Genomic DNA, 15,960 nt, shown 5'->3' on the forward strand with positions numbered 1-15,960 from the left:
ATCGAAAATCTAGTTTTAAGCGGAAAGTGTCGTTCCTGATAAGCCTGTGACGACACTACGCGCATGCATTATGCCCAGTTTTCTCAGAACAAGACACATATATTGAATACAAACTTCATGCAGCTCAGTTGCAAGAATTACTGTTAATTTTTATGTTCAGATATCAATGTATTGTATCCCTGACAAGCATATGCTTCAGGGTCAAAAGGCAGGTCATGTTACAATGTTTCTTCTATTTTCATAGGAACAGAGCCTTTGTTAAAAACAAGAACGAATCACTGTGACCTTGACCATTGACCGAGTGACCTCAAAATCAATAGGGGTCATCTGCCAGTCATGATCAATGTACCTATGAAGTTTCATGATCCTAGGCGTAAGCGTTCTTGAGTTATCATCCGGAAACCATCTGGTGGACGGACAGACCGACCGACCTACCTACATGTGCAAAACAATATACCCCCTCTTCTTCGAAGATCTGCGCTTTGACACAATGAATTAAGGCAACCATGAAGTCGTCTTCTGTGACATACTGGAATGGCACTTATTAGTTAGCTGATTATTGACAAATATATACCGGCTACTTATACAAAGTTGATTTCAACATTTTATTATATCAACAACAGATGCCATCAATGTAGCATTGAAAGCTAATTGATGACACTTATCTGTATAACCAGCCCAAACTTTGTATTAACAAGACTATTGCCAAGCAATATATGTCCCCTACCGGCTACACCATTATCAGAATTTTGTTGTTGCCATAGCAACCAGAATTTTTAACATAGGAACAAAATGAAATGATGTGCATAATGTCCATATTGCCATCTATCCATCTTTTAAGTTTCATGAAAAACTATGAAGAACTTTTAAAGTTATTGCAGGATCCAGAAAAGTGTGACAGACTGACGGACTGACAGACAGACTGACAGACACACAGAGCACAAACCATAAGTCCCCTCTGGTGAAACCAGTAGGGGACAATAAATGATTTTTCAAACTTAATTGTACCTGTAACTGGCAATAGATTTATGCTTATTAGACATTAATACTTGTATAAAAGAATAGTGTACAAACATTGTATTTGAAATAAAACTATTTTAGTTATTTTAAGACAACCCAAAACATAAAGCTGAACTACTATATTAGGATATATTACCCATTCTTTTTGTGCGACTTCCATTCAGAACTATTTTTAACAAAAATAAACGCTGGTTCTGAACTTATAACCACTATGTAACCTGGCAACAAATCTTTCAAATAAATACTTTCATTCCGTCTCTACACCATCAAACAACAACGCCAGCTAACGTTTTTCATTGTAAGCAGCTGTCAGTTGATTCATAGGGTTTTCAGGAGCTTTCATCCAGTCTTTTTTCAAAATTTGTTTCAACTGAGATAGTCTCATATTGGGATTCTCTTGTTTTAACCTCAGTAAATTGTCCTCCTCATACTTTATAAAGGCTGCTTTCATCCTCTTCTCAGGATGCTTCTCCAAATCTGGCTCCTTGACACTGCAACAAGATTCAGAAATGAGATCATCCCTAAGTAGTCTATGAAGTCCACATTAGTAAATCAGCGCTCGCACTTTCCGCTTTTAAGGAATTTTTTGTTTAAATAAAGTTTATTATTAGTAAAAAATACAGTTTAAGCGGAAAGTCTCGTCCTGATGTGCATGTGCAAATTGCGCAGGCTAACCTGGGATGACACTTTACGCACATTAATATTAGCCCAGTTTTCCAAGATATCGGCTCAAATAGCCATTTGACTTGAGTTTGTAAACAAGAGGGACAAGACAACCCATAATCGCTTACCTGAGGTCACGCAAACCAATTGTTGAACACTTTACCTGATAGAAGTAAAATCAATAAAATAGACCTAAATGAACAAGACACATTCCAAAACCTTGACCTTTTATGTATTGATACAGGTGAGGTGATACAAGGAACATCCAATATCCTCATTTAAATCATTTGTTTTAAATTGTTTTTAACCCATTTTTGCCTAGCGTCTAGAAAAAAAGGCCTTGGCAAACAGCGTAGACCCAGATGATGATGCGGCGTCTCATCTGGGTCTGCGCTGTTTGCTTAAAGGAATTTCTTTAAGAAATATTCTAAATATAGAAATAAATATACTAGGCATCCCTAATTTTAGAAATAAATTGATCCAATTTAGAAGGATGGAAGAGTCCACTTGGCATATACAAGGTAATTGCATTGATGAATGAAAAAGTTACAGCCTGGACCAGCAGTTTTATAGCTAAATTAGATTTTTGACCTCTAGGTGTGACCATTTCCTTTTAGGCAGGGTAACAGATCTAACACACAGAGTCGCCATCGTTGTTACTGTCCAAAAAAGCTGTTATAAGATCAACTTTGATCTTTGAAATGTGACCTTGACATTTGAGGTAGTGAGACGTATTTAAACATCGACATGTTGTCTTGTAATAAATTGCACTTGATGTTATTTTTTTAATTCATCAATGTATGGTAAAGTAGGGAGGCAAATGTTGCACATCCTCATAATTGTCCTTTGTGGTAAGTCTTCTTAAAAAGCAAAATTAATTTAAAAACTACAGTGCAAACAAGCTGTTTTATTGCCAATTTTGATCTTTGAACTAGTAAGTGTCACCTTGACCTTTAGTGTGAAAAGTTATAATCATGACCATTGTCTTCTGATGCAGTTCTGTTAAATTATTCCTAATCCATCAATGTGTCACAGTCAATGGCAGTGACAGGAATTTTTATGCTGTTTAATCTCCAATTTTGAATTATGACCTTAATGTGTGACCTTCACCTTTCAGGTAGGGAGATGGTTATTACCGGATATTGGAAAGATAAATATTCTGACTAAGTTTACCGGTAATCAAGATTGAATCAATTATGTGGCCTCTAGTGAAGTAACAAGATTTTAACCTCGTGGCCTAGTTTTGGGACGCACATGACCCAGGTTCAAACTTAGCTTAGATATTGTCCAAATGAACAAACTGACATTGTTATATCAAGATTGCATCATACATGAATCTAGAGAGGTAACTAAGACTTGGCTGGTGGCAATTTTTAATTAACGTGACACAAAATCAAAGTCAGCAAAGATATTGTCAAGATTAACATTCTGACCAAGTTTCATCAAGATTGGTAGAAAAATGTGGCATCTAGATTGGTAATGAGCTACCGGTAAACGTTTACAACACATTACTGAGCACACTACAACAATCGCACTAAATAGCCTCATTATAGTGATCACAGTCACTAACCTTAAGCACTTTGAGCCCATTTCATATTATACTTGTACATGTAATAGTTGTAATCTGGGTTTCAACACATTTGTACATTATAAGGACATTAAACTAATTCCTGAGTAAGTCAATTTTTTAAAGAAGGTCAAGTACAGTTATTTCAGACTACATGCCGTCGACAAATTATATTATTGAACATTTGTGGTAAAATATTCATAAATTGCATCTGGTATTAACCATTGATCATCCATTAAGCTAGGGACACAGGAACAGGGACACGCAATGTCCGGATATTGAATATTTGCGATATGATGAATGATGAATGATGGACTGTCTGCATTAGTTGTATTATGTCCAACCCTTGCATCTCTTAACCATTTCCCACTCAGAAGCAAAGGGAAAACCGCTTTGTGCAGCCAGCATAAAACCACAACAGCCAGCAAGTTTCTTGCTGGCTACTCACTGACAGGTATTGTGCTGTTTGCTGCTCATCAGTATCTTATGGTTAGAAATGAAGCCTTTTAAATCTTGAATCTATTAAGAATGATCTTTGACTTAATTTAATGTTCTAAGGGACAACAAACAAGGTTAAAATGCATATCTGAGTGGTAACGAGTTAAATGAGACATTCAGCAACAGAGACAAGTGTTACATACAACACGTCATCAATACTAGTGACAACTTTAAAAGTGTAACCATGAATGACGACAACCATAAAAACATACACTCAAACAATGTGAAAGATATATCAAGCATTTCATATTCAAACCAAGGGAATTACAGAAATGAAGTTGCCAGAAAAATATACGTGTTTAAACATTTTGTGCCATGCAGTCAATTTTTAAAGGATTTCAGAAACTAAGTGAATCATTTCACTTAACCCCTTTCCACTTTAGCAAAGTAAAAATCGCTTTACGCAACCAGCATAAAACCAGAATAGCCTCCCAGTAACTCGTAGGTTGTTCAGCTTTTAAGCTGTTTGCTACTTACTAGTATATTAGGGTTGGAAATGAAGCCTTTAAAACCTGAATCTATAGTAAACAAGTAAACTGTCACAAGATACGCCCGTTCGAAAGTTTTGGACACCATGCTCAATGCTTGAAATGCACTAAGTGACCTCGAGACCTAGTTATTGACCTGGAATGACCCATATTTGAACTTGACCTACATATCATTTAGATGTAACATCTGACTAAATTTGGTGAAGATCAGATGAAAACTACTTCATTTAGAGAGGGGACACCATGCTAAATGCTTGAAATGCACTATGTGACCTAGTGACCTCGTTTTTGACCCTGCATGACCCATATTCCAACTTGACCTTCATATCACCTAGATACATCTTCTGACCAAATTAGGTGAAGATCAGATAAAAACTACTTCAATTAGAGAGCGGACACCATGCTAAATGCTTGAAATGCACTAAGTAACCTCGTGACCTAGTTTTTGACCGGGCATGACCCATATTTGAACTTGACCTACATATCATCTAGACACAACTTCAGACCAAATTTGGTGAAGATCGGGTAAAAACTACTTCAATTAGAGAGCGGACACCATGCTTAATCCTTGAAATGCACTAAGTGACCCAGTGACCTAGTTTTTGATCCGGCATGACCCATATTCGAACTTGACCTAGATTTTGTCTAGTCACAACTTCTGACCAAGTTTGGTGAAGATCGGATGAAAACTATTTGAATTAGAGAGCGGACACTGCTGTGGACGCTGCCCGCCAAGGGTGAAACTATAATACGTCCCGTTTAAAAAAAACGGGCGTATGAAAAGGTCTTTGATATAATTATATTTTCTAGAACACTACAAACAAGGTCAAAATGCATGCCTGAGAGGTAAAGGGTTAAGTAATTAATGTAAAGCAGTATACCTGAGTACTGAGATGGCATCTTCCACTGTCCTGGCTGCCTCGGCATCATCCTCCAGCCTGTTGATGTTTGTTTCCAGGGGAACTTCATGGTGCACACGTTCCTTCTCTTTAGCAGCTGCGAAGATAAATAAACGTTACTTACAAAAATAATCATGAATAAGGCAATAAAGTATACAAGGTTCGACCATGTGAATAAACAATAAAAAGTCATAATTTAAAAGAATGACAATTTCATTTTAAAAAAACTTACAAATTCTTACAAGAAGAAAACACACATCTGTTGATATGAAAGATTAATTAAATTAAATTGTTCATTAAAATCTCATCATAATATATTACAACAAGAGCTGTCTCCATAGGATGACATATGCCCCCAATAAACGCCTTGATAGAAGTTATGAGCATTTTTCGAAACCTAAACTCATTTTTTGAAACCTAAAAGCGGACTTTAAGTTCAAGGTCAAGGTCAAAGGGGTCAAAATTTGTGTGCGTATGAAAAAGCCTTGTCCATATACACATGCATACCAAATATGAAGCGTACATCTGAAGCGACAAAGAAGTTAGCATTTGTCGAAACCTAAACGCAAAGTGTGACGGACTGACAGACGGACAGTGCGATCACTATATGCCCTCCTTCGAGGGCATAAAAATGACAATATGTAAGTTTTAAACAAATTTAAGTACCAGCAGCAGCAGCTTGTCTCTGTCGTTCTTGTTCAGCCTCTATCTGAGCTCTTGTTAGCTTTGTTTGTTTAGGTTTCCCAGACTTGAGACTTTCCAGCTCCTCATCTGCCATCTTTGCAAGTTCTTTTTTCTTTTCAAGCTGCTCGAGTCTCTTTTTCTCTTTGTCCTCCTAAAATGAATAGTAACACGAATGATATTAGCATACTTGATTTGTACTAAGAACCAATCAGAAGCAATAGTCATGTTTCAACATTTTCATGCAATACCAATGATTAACATGGTTAGATTCGACGAGAATCTCCTTCATGTGCTATCAAGTACAAGGAAAATCTCAAACTCTATTATTGAGAAAAACAATGCATAAATACGACAGCCAACACAAAAGTTGACCAATCAAAATTCATTACACGTTGACAATATGTGATTTGATCTTTCAAAATTCAAATAATAACAATTTTAGACACCATGTTAAAAATACAAAATGGCCTTATATTTTGTCGTTTCCATACACATTTTTATACCAACAACATACAAGAGCCTGAAAGGCCCAAAATTGCTCACCTAGGATACAAAGGAACTGAGGTGTTCTTTGCAGCCCAAGATGTCATAAGAACAAATGTTCTGACCAACTTTCATGAAAAGTGAACAATAAATGTAACTTTAAGAGTGCTAACAAGGTTTTACTATAGCCATATAAGGATAAATTCCCCAAACCCTGGTGGCCACGTTTTTCAACAGACTGGAACCATTTTCGAACACATCCAACATATCATTTAAACAAATATGCTGACCAAGTTTAATGAAGATTGGATAATAAATGTGACTTTAAGAGTGTTTACAAGTTTTTACTTTATCCATATTTGGATAAATGACCCGCCCCAAGGTGGCAATGTTTTCCAACCAACTGGAACCATTTTCAAACTCATCCAAAATATAATTGGGAAAAATCTTCAAACCAAGTTTCATGAAGATCGGACAATAAATGTGGCCTATAGAGTGTTAACAAAGTTTTACAATAGCCATATAAGAAAAAATGCCCTTCCCCCTCGGGCGACCATGTTTTTCATCAGAAAAGAACTATGTTCCTACTCTTCCAAGATATCATTAGAACAAATGTTCTTACCAAGTTTCATGAATATTGGACTATACAAGTGACTTTTGGAGTGTTTATTTTTTTTAATTAAACCATATAAGGAAAAATGCCCCACCCCCTCGCGGCCATGTTTTTCAACCAAATGGAACCATTTTTGAACTCGTTGGGACAAATCTTCTGACTAAGTTTCATGAAGACCAGACAATAAATGTGGCCTCTAGAGTATTTTACTATAGTAATATATAGACATATAAGGAAAAAATGCCCCGCGCCCTGACGGCCATGTTTTTCAACCAACCGGAACCATTTTACAAACACATCCAAGATATCTTTGGGACAAATCTTCTGACCGAGTTTCATAAAGTTCAGACAATAAATGTGGCTTGTAGAATGTTAACAAGGTTTTACTATAGCCATATAAGGAAATATGCCACGCCCTTAAGCGGCCATGTTTTTATACCAACCGACACCATTTTTGAAATCATCCAAGATATCATTGGCACAAATCTTCTGACCAAATTTTATTAAGATCAGACAATAAATGTGGCCTCTAGAGTGTTAACAAGGCAAATATTTATGCTGCACAACGCATGACGGACAAAAAGCAATCACAAAAGCTCTTATTGTGCTGAGGTGAGCTAAAAATAAAAACCAGCATTTTGTATCTCATTCAATCTATGTTACCATACCACATCTAGCATTGAAACTTTGGCTATTTGGCTATAGTGCTATATATATTGCTTAACACTGCATACTTTTTATTAATTTTTATTGATGATTATTAATAAACAACCATAATTATGTAATTCTTTTTCTTAGTCAGGAGTGTTATTGAGCTTTTTTGAACTATGACAATCTTTTTGCAAATTTAATTCTCATTTTGCCAAACTGTGAACATTTCCTTTCAATGTATTTACCTAAACTATAAACACCTACAATTTTTACATCAATATCTACATTACCAGGTCTCTTATCAATTTGATAAGACATTCCATAAATATGTCTCATTTATTTGACTTTGATTTCAAAAATGCAAACTTTTGTTACAGTACTGAAAGACTTATTGCCACACTTGAGACAAAGTGGCTAGTACATGTCATCTATCCCTTTCCTTGACAGCCATTTAGCCAATATAAGCCTCTCCAGTTACCACAAGACCTAGCTCCCTGCTGACCAGTGGCTGATAGCCATCTTATCAATATCAGTACCCCATCTTTACAGGCATTATTGGAAAAACGCTGTTTTATGACCCTCATTGCTTTTAAACCTGACATTCTCATAAAAATTGAAATATTATTGAAAAATACACAATATGAAAGTTTAAGCTAATAAAATTTCCTTTCCTGTGGTGTAACCTGTATGTTTATACCTTAATTTATTGGTCAGTTATAGTCATGCAAAGTTGACCGTTGTGTGTTTTACTGCATTTAAATGCAAATCTCTTTCCAGCTCATATAGAAACTTTGCGAAGTTGGTGTGTTGAATCAAATACAAATAATTATATTTTGGAATATTTTTTTTTCTTACTTTCCAAACTACAATTCTTCTTTCTTGAAGATTTTTTTATTTTATAAAATCATTCTGCAAGCCTCAAAATTCATGTAAATTCTTATAAATAACTATAGAAAAACACAGAGTTTCTCAAACAACTTTATGCATTTTCAAAATAAATTGTATTATTTCTTATAAAATTCGTACGATACTTGGTATTTCTATTACATTAATTCACCTAATGATTTATAAACATTTATAGATACCGGTAACAATTTAATTGGATGTTGCATAATGTGCCATGAATATTCATATAATTAATTTGCATTTTATTACCGATCGAAATCCGGCAATGTCGGCGTCTTCAATAAGTCTTCAATTTGTGTATTTATTTGCAAAATTCCAAGTTTATTATCAAATACTCCAGTTTATCTGATCGCCGACATATAACTTTATAACCCAGAAGTCGCCAACAAACCCGTGTATTTGTGTACCAAATTACAAAACGCCAAGGTAACATGGCACGCGCGCCAATGTCATCTGAAGACTACTGCTGCGTCCGGTAAACATGTTTATTCAAAGTGTCTAGAACCCGTGTTTCTTATCCCTAAATGTTAGATTAGCATGTGCGCTATTAATTATTATTGGTCAGTTCAAAGGCATATTGAAGACTGCCGACTGCGTCTTTGTTTTATTGCCCAATCAAGCACCGATAATCCAATATCCAAAAACACAAACACAATTACGAAACACAAACTTTAGATAAGCACGTGTCGTTTGTAAAAACATTTTAGTGTACATGCCATTTAACATATCGATGTAATAGTCGTATATGATCTCGGAAACAAACATTTACGATATAATGGAATCAAACAACAATAAGAATGAAATCGATTTACACCCAAATGATATTATATCCCTATGGGACGTGTTTATTTTTGCGACATTTTTCAACGAGTTATTAATACGTTTTCGGAAAATGTCCAAATTAAATATGGTTCGAGAATAGCAGTTATTTTAGGACATTACTGTAATAACTCTGAACTCGTCGGTGGGTAACTCACAACTGGCTTTATTCATAGATTCACATATATATAAATCTCAATACAAGTAACTCATGACTGCATGCTTTAACAAGACAATACGAGTTGTGTCCCTTACATTACAATACATGACATCCCCTTTTCTTTCTTTTTTTTTTAAATATAAACACATGATACACCAACTACTCTATCGTTACATATGCGAAGAGGTTTATGAAAGAAAGCAAATAACATAACCTGTAGTAACACATTATAAACTGTTCTTTTTATAAAACCATAGTGGGAATTTCTTTTAAGCCGCCTCTGAGTGTTAAATTGTTATTGAAAATAGAATATTCTATATGAATAAAATGCACTCTAAGTAATGAAGAACTTCTTATAAATTAAATATGCAATTGAACTTCATTAAATCAAATTAACAATAAAACAACATGTAAGACAAAATTATTCACTAAAATACATGTTTGCTAACTTTCCAAAAAATTGTCTCTGTTATCTCGGATTCAAGCTTGTTCAGGACAAAATGACAAATGCCAGATACAGTAAATGTCGGGTTTCAGCTAGGAAATGATAACAGACTGTTATAACACCGAAAACAAGCTAGAAAGTAGATACACCCAAAAATAATTAATATTGGATTTTTGTGAGAAGAAAATTTCATGAACATTTTGTTGTTAGAAGAAAAATCAAAGCGCTGAAGGCACTGAATCTTTAAACCTTAACCAAGAGTTTGATATGATAAAAATAAATATGTACAAACTGTTCCTTACTCGTTATGATAGTACAGTTTCAAGAACATTATGCATTTACCACCACAATACATCTTACTTATACAAATACCAATATTACCGAATGATAGTTATTAAACAGTTTATTAATAAGTTTATTTTGCACTACAATAAGGCAGTCATATGACACATGTTTTGCACTTCACATCTTACACATAGTCATTTAACCGTATCGGTTTGTGAACTTCTCTTCCTGACCTCGTTTTCTTTCTAACAGTGTCTTGTACACTCTCTTTCCCCGGTTTGTCTCGAGTTTCGCTCGATCTCGCACTAGCACTGTTTTCGTGATTTGGAGTTGTTGATGGTTGTTCTGCTACCGTCTCTGTTGGCGCTGTGGGTGCCGGTATGTACACGTCATTGTTTGTGGTGATAATGTGTGGTCTTTCCTTTGTTTTCATTAGCATGTCCGTGTTTCGGCGATATTCGCGCCCCGATTCGCCTGCCTTAACGATATGTGATCGTGGGTATTCGGACGGTTTCACATACTCTGCCGGTTTCCAACCAGATGGGGTTTTAATTCTTACTGCGTCCCCTGGCTGAAGATTGTCCTTGCTCTTCGCGTGTTGGTCGTAGTAGAATTTTTGCTTTTCACGAAATTCTAACAACTTTGGTGCGGCATTTTCACTGGTTGTTTCTGGTTGTCGCAATGTTTGTTTCATAGGTATTAGTGTTTTTGCGCGTCGACCCATCAAACGTTGCATCGGTGATCCGATGTTATCGCGTGGTGTGTTTCTTAGTTCTAACAGGGCTAAGTAGATGTCGTCCCCTGTTTCGCTACACTTTTTAATTAGATTTTTAACGGTTTGTACAGCCTTTTCAGCAAGGCCGTTTGTTTGTTGGTGCAAAGGCGACGACGTAATATGGGTGATGCCATATTTTTCGATGAATTCTCGGAATTCAGCACTGGTGAACTGTGGACCGTTGTCCGAGATGATTGAGTCCATGATTCCATAACGAGCCACGTTTTGCTTGATGTGTTTTAAGATGGTGCTCGTTCGAGTGTCTCTTTGCAATGGTGCTACTTCAATGAAGTTGGAGAAGTAGTCTACAATGATTAGGTAATTGTTACCCTCTAGTTCGCATAAGTCCATTCCAACTTTGCTCCAGGGTAGCTCAGGTACTGGTTGGATGATCATTGGCTCCTTTTGGCTCATCTTGCGATGCATTAAACACGCACTACACTTGCCAATAAGATCTTCAATTTGTTTGTTCATGCCGGGCCAAAATACTAACTCTCTCGCCCTCTTTTTACAGTTTACTACCCCTAAATGCGACTTATGTATCGCTTTCAACGTTTCTGTTCTCATTTCTTTCGGGATACACACGCGTTCCCCTCGGTACAGAACTCCATTGTAAATTGATATTTCATCGCGGTAATCCCAAAATGGAACGGCTTCAACTGGAACTTCGCACTTCGTTTCTGGCCATCCTCGAATGATAACCTTTGCCAGTACTTGGAATTGTTCATCCGCTTGTGTTGCGCGTGCAATTTTGTCATGGTTTGAACACGACAGCGTGTCGAGCTTCAAAACCATCAACTCTTCATCGATAGTTTTCTCATAATGATTTTCTAACGGTAATCTGCTGAGGCAGTCTGCTAGACCCATGTCCTTGCCGCTTTTGTGCACGAGGTTGAAGTCATACGGTTGAAGCTTCAAAATCATTCGTTGAATCCTTAGCGGAGCTTTATGTATTTCTTTCTTTAAAATCGACTCCAACGGTTTGTGATCAGATTCCACTAGGAAAGTATCTCGGCCATATAGCAGTTTGTGGAATTTTTCACAGCCATATACAACGGCTAGCATTTCTTTTTCGATCTGAGCGTACCGTTGCTCTGTCGGTGTGAGCGCACGTGACGCATATGCCACAACACGGTCCTGTTGGATTATCGCGGCTCCCAGGCCTCTCATTGATGCGTCTACTGTGAGTGTGCAGGTTTTTTCAAGTCGTAGTACTGAAGTACTTTTGTTGAAACAAGAGCTTCTTTTATTTTATTGAACGCGCGCTTCGCTTCGTCACCCCAGCTCCACGTTTCTAGCCTTTTCATATCGCGCAGTGGTGCATTCAACTCACTGAGATTTGGGATGAACTTAGACACATACGATAGCATGCCTAACACGGTTTCCAGCTCACTGAAGCTTTCTGGCTCTCTCATGTTTGCTATCGCCTTCACTCTTTGATCTGTCGGTTTAATTCCGTCTCCAGTCAGTTTGTGACCTACATAGTCCACCTCCGGCTTGGCAAACATACACTTTTTCTTATTCATCTTCAGATTAATTGAACGTGCCTTTTGAAGCACCGTTTCCAAGCGCCTGTTATGTTCTTCCAGTGTTCTACCATGAATCAAAATGTCGTCAACAATTATTTCTACCCCGTCAATGTTACCAAAGTTCTGTTCCATGGACCGTTGGAACACTTCACTCGAACACTTCACGCCCATCGGCATCCGCAGGTATCGGTACCTGCCGAACGGAGTATTAAACGCTGTGAGCTTCGAGCTCTCTTCAGTTAATTTTATTTGGTAATAACCCATATTCGCGTCTAGCGTTGTAAAGTATTTACTCCCATTCAATCTTGTGGCAACATCATCAAAACTGTTCATTGGGTAATGTTCTCTTCGGATTGCGCGGTTTAAATCTGTGGGGTCAATGCATATTCGCACTCTTCCGTTTTTCTTCCTTACGCACACCAAACTACTGACCCATTGCGTAGGTTCTGTTACTTTAGCAATAATGTTGCATTTCTCTAAGTGTTTTAGTTCAGCTTGCAATTGTTCACGAATCGCGACTGGAACCGGTCTTGGTGCATGAACTACTGGTTCTATTGACTTATCGATTTTAATCTCGTACTCGCCCGGTATACACCCAATCTCTTCCCCAAGGACGTCACTATATTTCTCAATGATAGATTCTGTTTCAAGTCTTGCGGTGTGTATTCTCATGATCAGCCCAAAATCAACTGAATCATCCCTTCCAAGCAAGTTTATGCCTCTTGGAGTGTTCATAATCTGGAAATTAACCGAACGCTTGATATTTTTATGCTCGCACAGCAATGTAATCATTCCTAGCGCCTTCACTGCTGGCCCATTGACACCGCTAATAATAACATCACTCCTTGTGATTGGTGCAATCTTTTCAAATAGCTTCGCTGTTCCATATGACATGACACTGCACATTGCGCCACTGTCGATTTCAAATTTTATCGTTTTACACCCTATTTTCAAGTTAGCGGACCATTCATGATTATCTTCACTCGATGTTGCGATAAATACGTCGTTCACATCCGCATGTTCAAACTGGTTAAACATTTCCTCGACCTGGTCTTCCTGGGCTTCGGTGTAGTTGACACGTCGTTGACCTCCACGGCCCCGATATCCACGGTGGATTCCCCGATCACTTCCGCGATGACGCAGTCTACGTCCATAGCCACGTGCCCCTCTGTGTGATATCCCCATTTGTTGATGCGATGTCCCACCGACTGCAGGACATAATTTGGATGCCTTGAAATGGCCAAACTCACCGCAATTGTCACACTGTTTTTGATAGGCGGGACATTTCCTTACTTCATGTTTTCTGCAACACTTGGCACAGTATTTTTGTTGCTTATGAGGGTTTTGATGCGTTCTAGCGATGTTTACGTGAGGGCTTTCGCCCAGTGATTTGATGTGAGACGCGGTCAATTCTATTTGCCTACAAACCTGCACGACACGTTCGATGGTAAGTTGTGTAACCGGTATCTCCATTAGCTTTTCACTACACTTTGTGTCATTCACGCCATTAATGATCATGTCACATATTAACCCTTCTTTTTGTTCCCCATATTGACAGTGTTCGGCCTTTCTTTTTAATTCCGAAATGTAATCCATTATTGACAGGTTACCACGCTTTGTGTTGAGGAACTCTTGTCTTTTAATGTTACGGTAATTATGCACTCCGAAATGTCTGTCAAATTTTGTGAAAACTGTTTCTAGATGGTATTTATCCTCGGCTGGCACTGCCGCGATTCCAGCATCCTGATTGGCAACAACTTCCGGCGCCCACGCGAACGAATCGTAAATTTTTACGCACTCTCTCCCCATGTTGGCAAGTAGGACACCAACCTTTCTTTTTCCAGGCTTGTCGTCCAGACCTAGCGCGTCCAAATGAATTATGAAGTCCCGTTTGTAGTCTTCCCAACTTGATGCACTTTCTGACGGGTTAAATTCCGGTAATGGCCTGATTCCCTTCGAAGCCATTTCGCTGTTGTATAAAATGAACCTTTAACAACAGATTTGCAACGTACGATTGTCATGCAATCGCCTGATTGCGCCGATTTTTAATAGATTTCTGACACCATGTAATAACTCTGAACTCGTCGGTGGGTAACTCACAACTGGCTTTATTCATAGATTCACATATATATAAATCTCAATACAAGTAACTCATGACTGCATGCTTTAACAAGACAATACGAGTTGTGTCCCTTACATTACAATACATGACAATTACGAAATGCCTGAAGCGCGCACATCCCGGAACGTGATTTACGCATGTCAAATGGTAAACCCTCGTTTTGATTGGTCGCCAATTGCATCATAACTTTAAATAGCAACATTACCGGATGTTTACTCGACAGTTTAGAAAAATGATGAACGCAGGTGTATATGCATTTCTGTTACACTTAAAACGTCAGTTTAAGCATTTAAATAGCAAATTAAATCGTGACGCGTAAAAACGGTAATGTAACGACTCGCCCCCTTAACGACTCGCCCCATAACGACTCGCCCCACTTTTTATAACGACTCGCCCCACATGCATAACGACTCGCCCCACATATATAACGACTCGCCCTATTAAAATAAAATGTTATATTATATATGGTAATATAAATGAAATCAATTCATAATATGAATTTATGGTTCGGCATTGTTTGATAACCATCGTTCAGCGTTTTTTTGCCTTATACCTGACCTTATATACGTCTATTGCAGGCATATTCTGAAAAGTAATAATTTTTATTTTATGATGCTTTTTTTTACATCTTTGTTCAGTGACAATATTATCATAAAGCAAGACTATTGGATATCGGCACATGTGTCTCATGTCATACTTTCCTTTATATGTATAAAAAGAAGCAAAGGCTAAGATCATATCGACAATTAAAGATTCCCATGTTAAATTACTCAAGAATTTAGGGATTATCGTTATAAAGGAGACCGATGAATTAACAATATAATTGACAGGTACATAACCGCGGGCGGGTGATGACAATCAACAATACACGTGTCATAATCGCGAAAGCGTGAATACCTTGCTTCGTGGTAAAGATATTTTCATATATACGGGTATTGAAAGGTAAGAAAAATGAAAAAAGGTCTTTGCCGAAATTTATTTTTTGCAGAAATTTTACGGACACAATTCATCTGTAAGATAATTTTTTATTTATAATTTTAAAATTACCATTATAATCTTAAATCTACCTATTTATTACCTGTTGATCTGAATACACAACGCACGATTTAAAAATCTTTTTTCATATTATAAAATGCGCATCAGTCCTTTTGTGTTTTTCACACAAACTTTACTTTAAAATGCTTATCAAATGGCGTTTCTTTTAAATTTTGGTGAGAACAATTAGCGCGGAAAGTTTTCAATGGTTTCAAATAAACATTAAATGCTAATTAAATGGCGGTTCTTTTAATTTGTAGGTGTGAACAATTATCGCGGAAAATTTGCAATGATTTCAAATAAACAAAAAACCATTTG

General features: G+C 37.2%; 1 protein-coding gene across 2 annotated transcripts in view; it reads right to left on the reverse strand.

Moving 5' to 3' along the window:
* Positions 1-637: 637 nt before the first annotated feature.
* LOC127880124 (coiled-coil domain-containing protein 124-like) overlaps positions 638-15,960 on the reverse strand; it is a 79,183-nt gene continuing 63,860 nt past the window's right edge. Inside the window, exons 3-5 of one of the 2 annotated variants that reach the window (XM_052427359.1) lie at positions 5,802-5,970; positions 5,118-5,232; positions 638-1,511 (exon numbers count right to left, since the gene is read on the reverse strand). In XM_052427359.1, the coding sequence (XP_052283319.1) occupies positions 1,304-1,511; positions 5,118-5,232; positions 5,802-5,970 (492 nt within the window). In that variant the 3' untranslated portion in view covers positions 638-1,303. The remainder of the gene's footprint in view (positions 1,512-5,117; positions 5,233-5,801; positions 5,971-15,960) is intronic. The other variant, XM_052427360.1, reaches the window with a different exon arrangement.

Source organism: Dreissena polymorpha, chromosome 4 (genome assembly GCF_020536995.1).
Source record: "Dreissena polymorpha isolate Duluth1 chromosome 4, UMN_Dpol_1.0, whole genome shotgun sequence".
Lineage (NCBI taxonomy): Eukaryota > Metazoa > Mollusca > Bivalvia > Myida > Dreissenidae > Dreissena > Dreissena polymorpha.